General features: G+C 27.2%; 1 protein-coding gene across 1 annotated transcript in view; it reads right to left on the bottom strand.

Moving 5' to 3' along the window:
* Positions 1-17,543, bottom strand: part of LOC136078080 (cathepsin O-like) — a 64,072-nt gene that overhangs the window by 29,108 nt on the left and 17,421 nt on the right. Inside the window, exons 5-9 of the mRNA XM_065792917.1 lie at positions 12,246-12,259; positions 11,683-11,833; positions 11,424-11,497; positions 822-866; positions 95-189 (exon numbers count right to left, since the gene is read on the bottom strand). Coding sequence (XP_065648989.1) covers positions 95-189; positions 822-866; positions 11,424-11,497; positions 11,683-11,833; positions 12,246-12,259 — 379 coding nt within the window. The remainder of the gene's footprint in view (positions 1-94; positions 190-821; positions 867-11,423; positions 11,498-11,682; positions 11,834-12,245; positions 12,260-17,543) is intronic.

Below are 17,543 nucleotides of genomic sequence, written 5' to 3'. Positions count from 1 at the left end.
TTTTATGCAATTTTTACATCTAAATTATATTTCAATACATTTCTTTAAGCTAATCATTAATTCTTGTTTAATCTAAAACAGAACAAATTCTAACCTATATAATCTTGCCATGATACAGCATCAACATTAACTGATAAAGGACCTTTCTGTGATAATACACGAATCATATTTTCTTCATTACCAACAAAACTAAAAAGAAAAGTTCACTCAATTGTTATAATAGCTTCAAGTTTCAGCAGAAATAAATTAAAATAAATCAGTAATAATGGAATTTAATACCACAAACAACAAAAAAAGTAGCTCAAATAAATAATGAAATCATATATTTTATTGTTCATTTGTTTTTATAATTTTTTAAAAGAAACTTATTTTCATGACTGCATTTAGAAATTAATTCAGATTTTTTATTCAGTAAATTTACTTGATCTAAATGAGTAATAATTTCAAATTTTTCTTGTAAACATATTATACATATTTTGGAAATGTTATTATTATAGGCAGGCGCAGTTTTTAGAATATACCAGTTTAATTTAAAATAATATTTTTTTCTATAAGTGGCAAAAAAAACAGATTCATTCAAATGAAAGCTGCTTTAATAGTTTTAATTTTTGCTAATTTTTAAATTTTGTGAAACATATATTTTATACTAATGTGAAACATATATTTTATACTAATGTGAGCCATGTTATGGCTAATCTTGTAAACAATTAAAATATATATTTGTTCAGAAAAATTAACAGAAAATTTTAATATAAAACTTAAGTTTAAAAATTAAAATAAATAAAAATCCAGAAAAAAAAACTTTGAAGAAAAACAAAAACCTTTGACAGCCACAGACAGCATATATTCTAGCATCTGAAGTTGTGCTAAAAATTTAAATAAAAATGTTTTTCAAAATTTGATAAAAAGCAAAAAGAAAGGAAGTTCTATGACATAAAAAAGAACATAACAACAACAGGAAAAAAAATACACCGATAAAGTGAATTTAAATTCACTTTAATTGAAGATTAAAAAAATCAAAAAACAAAGTTTATCTTAAAGCATAGTTAAGTAAAACCCTTATGCGCTAATATATATCGATCTGATTCGTTTAAACTACCGTTCCATAAGTCTTCTTCCTATCATAAGCAAGGTTTTTGAATCTTTAATTAACAAACACTTAATTTCTCATCTTGAATCTAATAACTTACTTTCTGACCATCAATATGGATTTCGATCTTCTCGTTCTACAGCTGATTTGCTAACAGTAATAACTGACAGGTTTTATCGTGCATTAGATGAAGGTGGAGAGGTTAAGGCCATCGCTCTTGACATTTCAAAAGCGTTTGATAAAGTTTGGCATGCTGGTCTTCTCCATAAGCTTTCTTCTTATGGTGTATCCGGCAACATCTTTAAGATCATTGAATCCTTCCTTTCCAATCGTAGCATAAAAGTTGTCCTCGATGGACAACACTCTTCTTCTTATTCTGTAACTTCAGGGGTTCCTCAAGGTTCTATCCTTGGCCCTATACTCTTTTTAATTTACATTAACGATCTTCCAGATATTCTCACATCTAAGGTGGCATTGTTTGCTGATGATACTACCATTTATTCTTGTCGTGATAAGAAACCAACACCCTCTGATTGCCTGGAGGGGGCATTTGAGCTTGAAAAGGATCTCACTTCTGCTACAGCATGGGGCTCACAGTGGCTGGTGAACTTTAATTCAGATAAAACTCAATTTTTTTCAGCCAATCGTTATCGCAATAATTTAGATCTTCCTATATTTATGAACGGTGATGTACTCGATGAGTCACCTACTCTTCATCTTCTAGGATTAACTCTTACTTCCAATCTTTCTTGGAAACCATATATCAAATCGGTTGCAAAATTAGCATCTGCTAAGGTTGCATCTCTTTATCGAGCTCGCCACTTTCTTACTCTGGATTCTATTCTCTACCTCTATAAATCTCAAATCCAGCCTTGTATGGAATACTGTTGCCATATCTGGGGCGGATCTTCTAATGATGCCCTTTCTCTTTTAGACAAGGTGCAAAAACGCATTGTAAACATAGTTGGACCTGCTCTTGCAGCCAACCTTCAACCATTATCACATCGTCGTAATGTTGCTTCTCTTTCTCTTTTCTACAAATACTATAATGGGCACTGCTCGAAAGAGCTAGCGTCTCTTGTGCCATCTACTAAAATTCATTTTCGTGTTACTCGTCATTCAATTAAGTCATCCTTTTTCTGTGAATGTTCCTAAGTGCTCCAAAAACGCTTATTTGTCTAGTTTTTTTCCTCGAACATCAGTTCTTTGGAATTCGTTTCCTTTATCTTGCTTTCCTGATTCATATAATTTGCAATCTTTTAAATCATCTGTCAATCGTTATCTTGCTCTACAATCTTCATCTTTTCTCTTACAGTAACTTCCAACTTTAATTAGTGGCTGCTTGCAGCCTTGTTGGAAGCGAAGATGTTTAAAAAAAAAATATATATATATATAAAAACTTTCAAGTGCTAATATATATAAAAACTTCATTAATTTTATAACAAAAATACAAAAAATCCTTTATATGTTTATTTTCATTATTTAGCAACAAAAAAAAAAAAAAATTTTTAAATTTAAATATTAAATTAAATTTAGTTTTGTAAGGCTGTCGACAAGCACCATCCGTTGGTTACTGCTTGGGTAGGATTACTAAATAACGGGTAACCGTCATTTGATAAGTTTAAAATTCATTTTTTTCATTTTTAAAGTTTAAAATCATTAATCGTAATATAAAAATTTAACATTATTAATTTGGTATGTGATAGAAGTCTTGAAGATTTAGTTGTTATAAATTATTTAAATTTTTTACCACTATCAGAATTTCTGAAAACACTCAATATAACATTCAGAAAACTTCTGTCTCAGATGCTTATTACTCCTCCTAACTATTATTATTGTGGCTGGATATGTGGTTTAATGTGGATAGCTCATTTAGTTAGAGCATTAAACAAAATGTTAAAAGCAAGACTGTTGTGCAATACAAGCTCAAATCTAGTCACCATCAACTAAATACTTGAATAGTATTTTAGTACGCAATAATGTTGATCAATAAAAGACACTACGCTATGCTTTATGACAATTTGTGGCTGTTCCTATATTAAGCCATCGATATCTTCAGATATAAGAGCATTGTATAGCAAAACATACCATGAAATTCAAATAAATAAAATAAAAAATAATATTTTTCCAATGTACACAGGCTTGATTGTAAGTGAGTGCAATTGCACTCTATAACTAACCACGCATATAATTTAGTTGCGACAAGTTGGTAACATTTGAGAACATTTCAAAAATGCACACAAAAAGAGTTAATTGACTGACAGTAGACAATTACAAAAAAAAAAAAACTCAACAAAAAAAAGAGAGTAAACTGACTGATAATAGATAATTACAAAAAAAAACTCAACTAAAAAAAAAGAGTAAATTGACTGACGATAAATAATTACAAAAAAAGCTCAACTAAAAAAAAAATAGTAAATTCACTGATGATAGATAATTACAAAAAAAACTTAACTAAAAAAAACGAGTAAATTTACTGACCGTAAATAATTACAAGAAAAAAACTCGATTAAAAAAAGAAAAGAACTCTTAACAAAAAAAAAAACTTATCATAAAGAAAATAAATTACATTTACAATTAATAATTACTAACAGCAGTCTATAATGATAAGTATCCAGACTAAGTATACATTTTATAACTTTATATTTTACTAAGTCCATTGGTTTAGTATACTATAATAAGTATTATAAATTATGTAATTACATTCTAAGTGATTTAATTTTGTATGTTGCAAAATAATAGCAAGTTTTTATTGCATCAAATTAATTGATAGCAAACTTTTATGGTTAAACTAAAAAAGTAAAAATAAATTATGAAGCTGATGATCATTAGTAATTAGGCTTTTTAATTAATAACTTTTAAGTCACTTTTTATATCTGTGTATTTGTGTTCTATCTGGACCTATGCCACGGTGCTGGATCACTCCAAAGTCACTTTATATATCTGTGTGTTTGTGTTCTGTCTTGATCTCTGGCACGGTGCTGGTTCACCCATCAGTCAATATATTTGTGTATTTGGGTTCTTTATGGACCTCTGGCATGGTACTGGTTTATCTGCAAGTCAATTTATATATTTGTATCTTTTGTTTTGATTGAACCTCTGGCGCAGTGTTCATCCACTTATAATTCACTGTGTATATATTAGGGTGTTTCATACTTTATCGATTTTTGAAATTGAACTTGCATCTTGATTTATAAATTGACTAATATTTAGATATGATTAAGGCAAAAAAGAAATAATTCTGCAGAATCTTCAAAAATTGATGAAAAAGTAAGATTTTTGCTCCAAAAAAAAGGTGTTTATTACTTGGTGACATGAAAAATGTCACCAAGTAATAAACACCTTTTTTTTGTATAGGCAGAGCCAAAACTACAATATTGATATTGGAGGTTGAGGCCCCTCCCCCTCCCCACCCCTCGCATACACACAATATCCAAGTTTTAAGGTTATTATTTTCAAAATTTTTGAAATTATTAGCCTTAAAATAACATTTCATTAGCCTTAAAATAACATAACATAAAAAAATAAAATATTTTGGGGCAGGGCCTTGCCCCAATTTTTGATCTTTGGACATTGAACTATGACTATCAAATTAAGTATTAATTGAACTTGATAAAGAGATTAATAATAATTTTTCATTTATTTTTATTCTTTTTAAGATAAATAAATTTAGAGAACTTAATGCAATGTGGTTGGGAGTATTGTTGTTATTTTTTGCCTCAAGATTTGGATGTATAAGGAAGATCTTCAACTTTAAATGATTCACATAGTATTGTTGTATAATTTTTTTTTTTTTTTAAATAAAAAAAAACCAATTGAAATGCTTAAGAATTACTAAGTATTAAAAAATTATATTTACAATTCAATATTTTGTCATCAAACAAATGGTATTTTTTTAAAATTATTTTATTTAAATTGCAATTGCTTCATATGCTAATTGTTAATCTTCCTTAGTCTTTGCTTCACAACAATCTTCCTGACAATCGTCTTCATTGTGAAAATTGTTTACAAAGCCTGATACAACTTTAGATCTTTCAAAAACTTTGTTACCCTCTGCAAGTTTAGCGACAAAAAAAGTTTTAAACTGGTCAACGTACACCCAAATTGTTGCCAGGCTGTTTAACCAAAGTTTATCATTCAGTTTAGTCAGGTTTAATAAACTAAATATGAACCAAAAGTTTTTCATCACTAATTGTGTACTACTTAGTGGTTTTTCTAGCCTAAAATTAAGAGCTTTTAACAAATTTAATTTTTCTGAATGCCTGAACAGTTCAGGAACTGGTTTTAAGAAGAGCATTTTTGCAACAACTCTCTGCAAAAGAAATTTCTTGATCTAAAAGAGTAAGTGGAACCGAGGTTTCATCAAGGTACCATGAATGTGATTCCATTGAAACCATCGTGGCATCAATTCCATTTAATATTGTTTCAAAATGCTGAACATATTGTTTTACGTATTCTCTATATTTTGTCATTTGCCAACAGGCTTTTAGATATTGGAATGGCGCAGCATATGGTAAAGAAGTTTTAAAAAACCAGACGGAATAAAAGATTGAAATAAATTCGGCCATTGTCTGCACTTCTTTTTTTTATTATTATTTGTCAATTCATAAGAAAGCTACAAACTCAATATCTGAATCTTTAGATAATAGATAGCCTTGGACATAAATGTGCATGAGACACACACCCTGGAGTGTGAATTTAAAAAACTCTTTCAGGGCATAAATACATAAGAGTCAGTTTCATTAGCTTTTTGTAATCTCCTACGAAGAAAATTTTTTTTTATTAAGAACCTTCTCACAAAATGTTACAGTTTTGAGTTTGGCAATTTCTAAGAAAGTGTTAGCATTAGATTGACATGTTAAACTTTGAAGAACCAATGCTACTTTTAATGTTTATTTGGAACCGTTTGAACATTACATTTTCTGGAGATTTAGTTTTTACAGCGGTAAGTTTTTCATTGTTTTTGTTTGAGATGTAATTCATAAATATGTCTCCTGCAAGCCACCTATAGTAAAATAAAGCTTTGTTCTTGACTAAACCTGAAATTGGTAACAGAAAATCTTCCTGTATTTGTAGCAGTGGTATCAAAATACAAACAGCATTGTATTGAACTTGTCTAGTACCACAATCAATTGCTGAAATGCCAAGCAGCTTTATATTTACCAAGATTGCAAATCTATCTCTTTTTGATTTTTTACCTGCTTTTTTACCCTGGAAAGCTGATAATCTTGAAAAATTGCTCAACAGAATAAAGTATTGCCTTTCTAAAATGGAAAAATATCTTACACAACGCCTTTCTGAGTCAACTCAGCGCCGATTAGACTTTCACCTACTTGAGATAATTGTTTAATATAAAAATATGTTAACTGTTTCTTTTCTTTATTTTTCAAGTTATACCTTTGTCTTTGTTCCCCAAGGTCATAAGACAACACCACAATAAATGCGTTGCTTCACAAGTGCAGAAATTAAAATTCCTACCTTAGAGATTTGACAGTGAGTAATCCATTTTTATAAACTTTGTCTAAGCAAGGTTTTTTCACTGCAAATAGAATACAGTCGTCAGGGCAATGTATAAGATCAGAGCATTTTGTGATTTTACTGGGTTCAACAGTACAACCAATGAACTTTTTGACGGAGATAACTTATCTCTAGATCTTTTAAATTGAAAGTTAAAAATCAATTTTTTATTTGTTACAAAAATTATTTGAGTTAAACTTTCTATCAGGTTTTTTTCTTCAAATAAATATGCCCTAGCTTTAAGTCTTGTAACTTTAGCCATTTTGAATGATAATTAAACTATTCTAAATATTTTAGAAGACTACTTGTTATTAGTATTCCAAATGCAGTTTTAAGTTTTTTTTTTTTTCTTTGTTTTAGCATTGGAAAGTAGTTGTTAATTTTTTAACAGATTGTTGGAGTAGTTGTTATTTTTAGACTTTTAAAGTTTTCTGACCAAATTTCCGGATTTTAAATTTATTGCGGTCTAATGTTTATTAAGTAGGGGTCAATAAGGTTAGTGTCAAAATGTGGTTACCCTGTCGTCCAAAGAGTTTTTTTAAGACCTCATTTGACAATATAATATAAAACTATCCAAGTTACAGATTGTTTTGTGTATGTAAACAGCTTATTTGGAAAATATTTTTCCATATGCCACCGAATAATAAATGCATTTTTTTCAGAAAAAACCTTACTTTTTCACCAATTTCTGAAGATTGTAAAGATTAATTTCTTCATTTTTACAACATGTTCCTTTTCTTTAAATAATATTCAATCCAATATATACCATTTACAAGAATAAAAAAAATTATAGAATAAATTTCAAGGTTTCCGTCAAGCATATAAAACACCCAACAAATATGGACCAAAATTAGGTTGGCTGGGACTCTAAAATTAACAAAAAAGAAAATTTTTTTTTGCTTAACTACATCTAAATATATATAGTCATTTTATAAATTAATGTGCAAGTTTAATTGCAGAAATCGATAAAATATGAAACACCCTAGTATATATGTATGTTTGTGTCGTCCTGTATCTTTATTTGATTATTAGTTTTATTAACTTTAATAATATTAAAAAAATTTAATTAAAAACGCAATTGTTGTTGAAAGTATTATTTGTATAAAAGCAATCATTCAAATAGTTTTAAAAGATTTACATTTATCATAAAAAATACCTACATTTTTAAATATTAAAAAATCAATCTATAGCTGTATATTTAGATAGATCAACGCTTATCCATGAGTCACGATACGCTAAATGATAGCAATGTGATATTAGGAAACCATGGAAGCTGGTCAAAAAAATAAATAATCCTCATAGAAAAGTGAGCAAAAGATATTTATTTGAATAAGAGACGATTACTTCAGGTTGATGATGACCCAGATGACTATACGACAACAACATCATTAATTTCATATCAAGTTCTCAATGACAACAATGAAATAGACAGTGCTGATGAAGATATGATTGACGAATAAGCATTCAGTTTCAAAAATGAAAAAGAAGAAAGACCACTGACAACAGTTGAGGGGAAAATCTGTTATTTAACTTACAAGTAATAGTTTTGAAGAAGAATTTTAAATATTATTCTTGTTTTATAATCTATTAATTTTTTGACGATAAAAAAAAGCGTTATTTAAATAAGAAATTATAAAAAAATATAATAATAATTATTAATTAATTTATGAAAACAATTAACTATTAAAAAAATATCAAGAATTATAAAAACTGTTAATTGTAAATATTAAGTTAACAGCATTTTAAATACATATCAAAACAACAAAAGCAAACAATTTTAGCCACGATTTTATTTTTCAACACTATTATAAGAACTTATTAGGCACTTGCGTTTTTGTTTGGTTGCGTTTTTTTTTACCATTACTAGTTTAAAAAAATAGCGATCTGGCGCAAATAAAAAACAAGAAGTTGGGAAATATAAAAAACTACATTGTTGAAGTAATATAAATGCGCTGTTGTAGATACTACTTCAAACATTGACAAATGAAAGTCGTATAACAATAGAAATAGAATAGAATAGAAAGTTTTTTATAAACACAGTCTTCCGCAATTTTCAAATTTCAAGATCACTCTTACCGCCCTGACCCTGAGCACGCATAATTGCGCTCGATAACAACATATTATAATTTTATGAGCGTGATATAACACACTTGGCGATTTTCTTCATCACAAACCCTGCTATATCTTGTTGTGCTTTTGATTGCTCAAGTAGGAAAAAAAAAAGAGATTGTTTAAGTTTTTACCGAATTCCATTGGGAACAGCAGAAAAAGAAAAAAAAAGGAATTTTTTCATTAACATTCTTAGATACTTAATTATGTAGGGGCAATATTTTTTTTTTCGGAAGCTAAAATTTATGTTTGCTAATGCTATGGGACTAACATGCTTTTTAGATCGATTCCATTCACATTGTAAACTTGTATAAGCAGTTTTATTGATTTCAAGTTTTATACAGGCTTCAACTTTAAAAAGTAGAACTGCAATATGACTGCAAGCTGATCCAAATCTAAAACATAAGCTATTAAAAACTTTTCATTATATTAATTATTTTCATTATATTAATTACTATTTCTAATTAATCATTATAAATTATTTTAATTAATATAATTCTAATATAATATAATCATAATATAATCCTTAATGATCTTAATAAAATTTTATGTTGTTAAAAAAACCAAACTTTATGAGTATGTTAACTTTAATTGTTAAAGTTAACATACCCATTTTATGTTACTAAAAAAATCAACCTTAATTGCTTAAGTAAACATACCCAGCAACACAACTGCTGTTTCCATTTAAAATATATCCTTTGGATTTATGAACATAAATCCAAACAACATAGATTGCTGTTTTTTTCTTTTGTCTTTGACTTGGTAAGACCTAAAATAACAACATTAATTTGGTTTAAAATTTATTGTAGTCATATATCTTAGTTATACTTTAGATTTCACTAAAATTTTTTACCTTTGTTTTTAAAGCACAAAACTCAGACTCTTTATTTAAATCAACATAAAAAACATCTTGCACATGTCCACAGACAAAATAGTTAAAAGCCTCAAGGGATTTATATGCTTTCATACTTTCTCGCTATATAAACTTTGTGATTCTACTAAATATGTGTATATATCACCATAACTGACTTCAGGAAACAGACTAACATTGTTTTTCCAAAATTTCTCTTCAATACCATAAGGATCTGGAAGTAAAACATTATTTTCTAATGTCAACTTCTTCAAATAAAACTCTTTGTCAGGATTAGCAAAAGAATTGAAGTAAGAAGAGAATTGAAGTAAGAAGAGAATTTAAGTAAGAAGACATGAAACTTTATTAAGTAGTCCTCTTGTTTATTTTATATTTTTGCCTACCAACTACAGCGCATGGGCTTAAATTGTAAACATTTGCAACTCGTCTATAAGTAAAAAAGAACAACTTTAAATAAATTACATAATTGAATAAAAAGTTTTTACTGTTTAAAAGAACAACTTTTTCATAAAGTATTGTTTTTTTAACTAGTTTTTGTTCAACCATTCAACAGGTACCCAGACAAGCATTTTCATGATTTTCGACAGCCTTACTGAGTAGTAGCACTATGATTTAAATAACTCATCTTAGATAAAATTATTTACAACTTTTATTGTTATTATTTTTTTTAATTTTATTATTAACTATTACAAAACATTTTGTTTATAAAAAAAACATGCAAACAAGTGTAAAAGTTTTATTTTTATTAAATAAATTTTCTTTTTATTTTTATTTTTATTATATTCGTGCGGAATTCGTGCATAGTTGAGCACTCCCTTCATAAGCAAGAAGTTCCTAGTTCAATCCCCACATTGTTCATAATAGTACCACACTTAATTTGTTTCTCTGGGCAGTGGCCTTGTTTGTCAAAGTTCTTGTTTTAGAGTTAAAGAGTTAAGAGAGGGTTGTAACCACAAAAATGTAGCCTCCTTGACAGTAGTGGCCTCCGGACCTTAGAGAGGTGAATAAAATTTTAAAAAACTCTTGTGTTAAATAACTTGTATTAAACTAAACAACTTTTAATTTTTCAGAATTAAAGTGTAACCAGGTGTCACTATAAAAATCACCATGACCCCACGTGCAGTCTGCAAAATTAAGGTTCGCATTTGGCAATGCCGACACAAAATTTGACCAATCCATGCTTTATGACAATTGCTGATCTAAATCTCTTTAAGTGTCAGCATGCAAAAATAAATATATATAAAAAATATGTAAAAACATTCGTTCATTATAAGTTCATGATTTATTGTAATTGCTTGTTTTTTTCAAGTTTGACAAGTTTTATTTTAAAATAAATTTATTAAATTTTTTTAAAAACATTTTTTGTTTTTTTTTCAAATTTATTCAAGCATAGCTATTCATTTAAAACTAATAAGAATTACTTTTTAAATATCTGTTGTTCTCACGCTTTTCACTCGAAATTTTAGCGAGTAAATCTTTTTATTATTTTATTTAGTTTTAAAATCTAATATTAATTTAATTTATTAGTTAAAACCGTTCATTTACATGTTTACAGTTATTTTATATTTATTATACATTTATATATAATAAATTATATATTATATATTTACACAGCTTTTAATATTATTTAAGATCAGATAGTCTATTAAGTTTAGTCTTGGTATATTTATGTTAAACAAGAGTGGAGAAGAAACATGTTAGTTAAAAACTGTAGTGGTCTTCATGGCCTTGGGATGGTGAATTTAAAAAAAAAAAAAAACTTGAATTAACTTGTATTAAATTAAACAACTTGAATTAACTTGTGCTAAATTAAATAACTTGTATTAAGTAAAATACCAATTAGAATAAAGACATTTTGATACTTTTTCTTCATAAGGGTATTCTTTTTCTGTTTTTAAACACGAGCGGGTCTAAAAACATTTTAAATAATAAAAAAGTATTTTAACAAGAATGCTTTATTATTTATATCTTTATAGTATATATTATGCATTATATATTATATAAATGTTATCATTATAAATAAACATATATATTTATATATTATATATATATATATATATATTTATGATTTTTACAAAGAAACTCTTATAAAAACCTGCTTCATCCAACTTAGTGCAGTACAAGTATTTCCACCATGGCAGCCCATAGATGGTGAACAAGATATTAACTCTTGAGGACTTAATTCAACAATTGGCTGACCAGCTATTGCAAGATATGTTTCCACTTGCTCACTTGCAACAAAAGCCCTAAAAAAAAGCTATATATGTACGCATACACCTCTATATATGTATGATTACTTTTTAAGTTGTTACAATAGAAATGATGTACATAATTTTAATCAAATTTATTTTATAAGTTACATTATTTGGTTTATTGTCATATACTATTTAAAAGACTCTTTTATTGGGATTTATGTTTTTGGATAATTGTGTTTAAAGATTTTAATTTGTTGTTCGGTATATTTTTAATTTGTTTTGATGTATATTTTTAATTTGTTGTGATATATGTTTTTAATTTGTTGTCCTGTATGTTTTTAATTTGTTTTAATGTATGTTTTTAATTTGTTTTGAAATAAATTTCTTTATGCAACAAAGTATTTTTAAATAGTTCTTTAAGTCTCTAGTTGGATACAAAAGAAATGCTATCTTAAATACATACCAGCAACTCCCACACTAAAAAAAAAATAAAACAAAGTAAATTGTTGAAAAATAAAATAATAATAATTAAAGTAACGCTAATAACATAACAATTAAAAACAAATAAAAGTAACACTAATAACATAATATACAATTATTTACATAATAATTATTGCTGTATTTTACAAATATTATAAAATGCAGCAACTGTCATATTTTTCGAATAAATTAATTTAAGCTTTAACTGCATATTTCTAGTTATTCTAAACGTAATTGTTAACATAATTTAACATAATTTGGTAAAATTTTCTTTTAGTTCTAATTAATTTTAGTTCTAATTCTAACTTTTAGTTCTAATTAGCTTTTGATGAAACTTTCACATATTTTTAAGCTTTGTTTTGTTTAGTTTCATTTTTTCAGGTTTTTTTTTGTTAAAGTTTCTTTCTGTTTTTAAGTCAAGCGTTTTTCATAAATTTTTGTTAACAACACATTTAGATAAGAATAACTTATGCTTTTTATTTTTAACTATTTCACTACCAATATAACGATCATACGCTAGACCTGACATGAGACCTAGACATGTTCATTTAGTTGGGAGATTAAACCTAGAAAACCAAAATTTTGGCAGGCTTGAGCTATACTTATGATAGCATTTATATATAAAGAAGTTGATTTACGAGTAGTCAGCCAAAAAATTGACATTTGTTTTGTTAATTTTATGATGATTTTATATGGTGATAATAAGAAAATATTACTTGTATACATAATATTTAAATTTGGATAAATGCAATTCTAACTTAGATTTACATATATCCAAACTTAAATATTATATATATTTATATATTACTATTATATCAATTATTTAACTTATAATATAATTTATATATGTAAATTTAAAAAAATATGATACATAAATGTTTACATAAAAATAAAAATGTAAAATGTAACTTTGTAAATATATATGTATGCAGGTATATAAATGAATGAAAAACAATAAATAAATATAAAATATTATAATATAGTAATATACTTTTGGTTTTTGCATTGTTTATTTCGATCTACCTAATAATGGTACAAAACTATATTAGCAAATCACAACATAGAAAACTGTCAGAGGAAACAATGTTATTTGACAGTGATACAAGTAACAAAATATAAAAGATCAATTAGAGCAGTTAGTAGAGAGTTTAACATACCACATAAAACTCTAGGAAGGTATTACATATCTAAAAGGTCGCTATCTACATCTTTGGTTCAATTTGAAGCTGAACTTGAATGCTAAGTGATTCCTTCAAATTCTAACAATAATAACATACCTGAGTTTGATGTTATTGCAACAGTATATAAGCCTAACACAGAGCATAAGCCTGATAACACAGCTACAGGGAAAGATTTACTATCGCCTAAATTAGATAAAAAACCTTGGCACAAGTTGGGCTATGTAAAAAGATTTTAGGTATTTCTATTTTCTCTAACTGTTTTAAATATAATTTAGTACTAAAACTTATTTAAACATTTAATATGACACTTCAATATAAAACATTGCTATGGTATATTTAAAAATTTGAAAGACTTTTTTTAGAGACTAGGACAGATACCTATTACGATTTGTAATATCTAATGGTAATACACATTTTATATTTCTTTAGGTATTTGAACCTGAGCAGGAAGTTTGGCTGAAAAATGAAATCAAGTGACATTTACTTTAGTTTTTCTCCTAAAGAAGTTCAACGGTTTGCGTATAAATATATGCTGTTGCATGCAGCAGAAAAATTCCCCACTCATAGACAAAACTTTAAACTGCTGGTAGTGATTGGTTCTCCGAGTTCTTGAAAAGACATTCAAAGCTTTCTATTCGCTCTCCTCAAACAAAAAGTTTAGCTCAGTACACAAGTTTTAATCAACGTAATGTTAACTTATTTTTTGAAAACTTAAAGTTAATGTTTTGACAAGGTTAAAACTAACTGCTTTAGATATTTGGAACATTGATGAAACTGGAATCACAACAGTGCAACAACTTCCTAATGCTATAACAACAGCACTTCCTAATACTATAACAACAAGGAACATAATTAGTGGTTTCCAAGCAACAGGTATTTATCCATTTAGCAGAGATATTTTTCAGAAAGTGATTTTTTTCCATCATATTTAACAGATAGACCAGACCCTAGAACTTAAGTGTCATCTGCGGATTTAGCATCACAAAAAAAAGGCTTAGACTTGAAGTTTTAGCGATGGATTGTAAATAAACACCTAGTAACAAAGTTTCAGCTGTGGATTGTAAACAAAAAAATCTCAATAAATTTAATTCAAACGAATCAATATCTAAGAAAAGAAATTTTCCAGATTTAAACAGCACACCAGGTACTAGTCCAAACCCTTCATTTATACCATCTTCTGAAAAAGTGAGGCTTTTTGAAAAAGCTCAACCTAGAAAAAATTCTTTAAATAAGCCCAGAAATCGGAAACAAAATTCTGCTATATTAACTGATACACCAGTTTAAAAAGTCTTGGAACAGGTACAGAAAGCAGCAAAAAAACAAAAATCAAAGGGTCTAAAATGAGCCAGATTTTTACCAGCCAACCTTTAAAAAAAAATGCAACAAGAAAAAAGATGATAGTGTTTAAGCTGTCAGCAGTGGGCACATGTGAATTGTGCAGAAAAAGATGCCAAGTGGTTAGATTATAATTGTTTGCACTGTTATTAAATAAAATGTACTTATATTTTGTTTTTACTTCTTTTTTGGAAAATTTTCTTTTTGTAATTCTTTTTGTAAAATGTTATTAAGTTGTTTTTGTTTCAATCTTATTTCATCAAGTTTATTTTGTGTAGTTCATTGTTATTAAGTAGTTTTTGCTTCATCAAGTTATGAAGTTGTTTTTGCTCAATGCACATTTTCCTCAGAGTTGCAAAAAAAAAAAACATGTTTTTTTTGGTTTAAACTCCTTTTTTAAATAAGCCTTGTTTAGTCAACTTTTTCAATAAAAAAAAGCATTAGTTGTTTTACTTGAGTAAATTATATTTTCTATTAACATTACTGCTTTAATTTATCAACCAATACATCATTATTTAATGAACAAGCCCAAAAGTCGAAAAAATTCTCTCAATTAGCAAAATTCTCTCAATTAGCACTAGAAGCTGGTGCCTCTAATAAAAATTCAATATCCATGATTATGTTGCAGTCCAAAGATTTTAGAGGTTTTAACCATTCTATTGTATTCTATTATGTTGCATTCTATTGTATTCTATTATGTATTATGTATTCTATTAACATTCTATTGTATTCTATTATGTTGCAGTCCAAAGATTTTAGAGGTTTTAACCATTCTATTGGTTAATTTTTTTACATTTTTAAATCAGATTTACTATACAAATAGCCTTTATCGAATGGAGCAGATTTGGCTTTCAGCTAGAATATTATTGGTACCAAGTTCTTAATTTCTTTATCTGTGAATGTCATTGCAGCTTCATTTTCATTTTCAGAAAGATTAGATCCAAAATATCTGGGATCTAGTGTGTTTGCAATGGAAATAAGCATCACTGACAGTCTAAGATATCTTATTTCCAATATTTTTTTTTTTTAGTTGATAAAAATGAAATCAGCTCTTAAGAATTTCAACAGTGTCACATTTTTGTTTGATCTCTTTGCAACTTATCCAATTGGTTTAAATATTTTCAATAAATATTCTGCATTATGTGTTAATCTGTATGTCACTTTGCTACTGATCTTGGATCTGAGTATTTTTTTAAACATTGTAAAAATGATACTCTAGTTTAGTAAGTTTTCCATATTAAAGGATACCAAATGAGGCGATGGATAGCAGACATTCCAGCGCAACATTTCTGATGGATATTTTGGAAATGTGTGTTCCACTTAAGGTCATTTTGTAAGGTCGCACCTTTTTTCATCTTTGATTAAATATGAGAATATAAATTAAATAAAAATAAATAAATTTTTAGCTGCAAAATGTTCAAGCTTCTAGTAGCATCCACCTTTATCCATATTTCTAGTAGCATCCACCTTTCTATTGAAAACTACAACATCTTTAGAACAATCATTAAGAATTAATAAAATTAATATATTTTAATGTTTAACTTTTTTTTTTAATAAAATTTCTTACAACAGAATTGATATTTCAAATGTTGTTTAATTAGAGTGGTTAAGTTTACTCAAGCAATAAGTTCAAACAAAAGAATGATTTACACTTATATTTTTAATTTTTAATTTATTGACAAGAAAATAAATAATTTATTCAATATTTAGAGTACGTTCTTTATTAGATAAAAATATTTAGCAATTAGGAATTAAAACAATTCTGACATAGCAAAAAGCTTGATTTACTAGTAAACAACAAAAATTTACCAGTTAAAAACTTGAACCAAATTTAGGTATTTACCGGTAAACCAATAACTGGTATTACAATTCCTATTGTATTACTCCCCATGTAAAATTGTATTTTGTGAATACTATTGACTCAATAGTATTTACAAAATACAACCTGATCACAAAACAGATTTTTTAAATACTTAAAAGCGTTGACTAAAAACTTTTTTTTTTTGGAAATGATTATACTTTAAATATTTTGATATACTGTTAACAAATCGTATCATATTCTCAACTACATACAACTATAATTGCATAAGATTTTATACTAATCTTAATTGATAATTAATAGTGGGTTTTATATTAGTATTCTGTTAGTTCTGATGAAAGTCTAAGCTGTTCAGCTTGAAATATAACAAATAAATTTATACTCTCACCTGCAAATTAAACAGAGTGGTCAGAAATTATAAGATCTATAAACCAGGGGAATCTTGATAAACGGGAGAGTCAGAATATTAAACATTTCAAAAAATAAAGAATCTGCAGCTCTTTTAAACAGGGAAAACAGTTGCTTCATAAGCTATTGGACAACGTTAGAGACTACTTTTAATGAAAATTTAATACATAATCATTTTTATTGACACCATCTTTGGATTATCTTTTAAATGGTTTTTAAAATGGTTTATGTTAAAAAATGGCTCTTAAATTAGCATTTTTTTAAGTCTGATGAAAGTCTGATGACAGCTATTCAGTTAAAAAAAAAAAAACTTAATACTCTCACCTGCCAAATAAATGGGGGGATCTTTATAAACAAGACGGTTAGAATTTAAAAAAAAGTGAACAATAAAAATGACTTTTGATGAGTGTATTTCCTCGATATTTAGAATGACTGCAAAAAATTTTCCATTAATTAAAATCAATCAGAAGCGATTCTAAATTAAAGATGGTGTAGCTCCTTAGATGTCACAAAGCCTACATTATGAGGTAGCATGACC

Source organism: Hydra vulgaris, chromosome 03 (assembly GCF_038396675.1).
Source record: "Hydra vulgaris chromosome 03, alternate assembly HydraT2T_AEP".
NCBI lineage: Eukaryota > Metazoa > Cnidaria > Hydrozoa > Anthoathecata > Hydridae > Hydra > Hydra vulgaris.
Note: the sequence above shows the minus strand (reverse complement) of the source record. Positions and strands in the feature narration are given on the sequence as shown.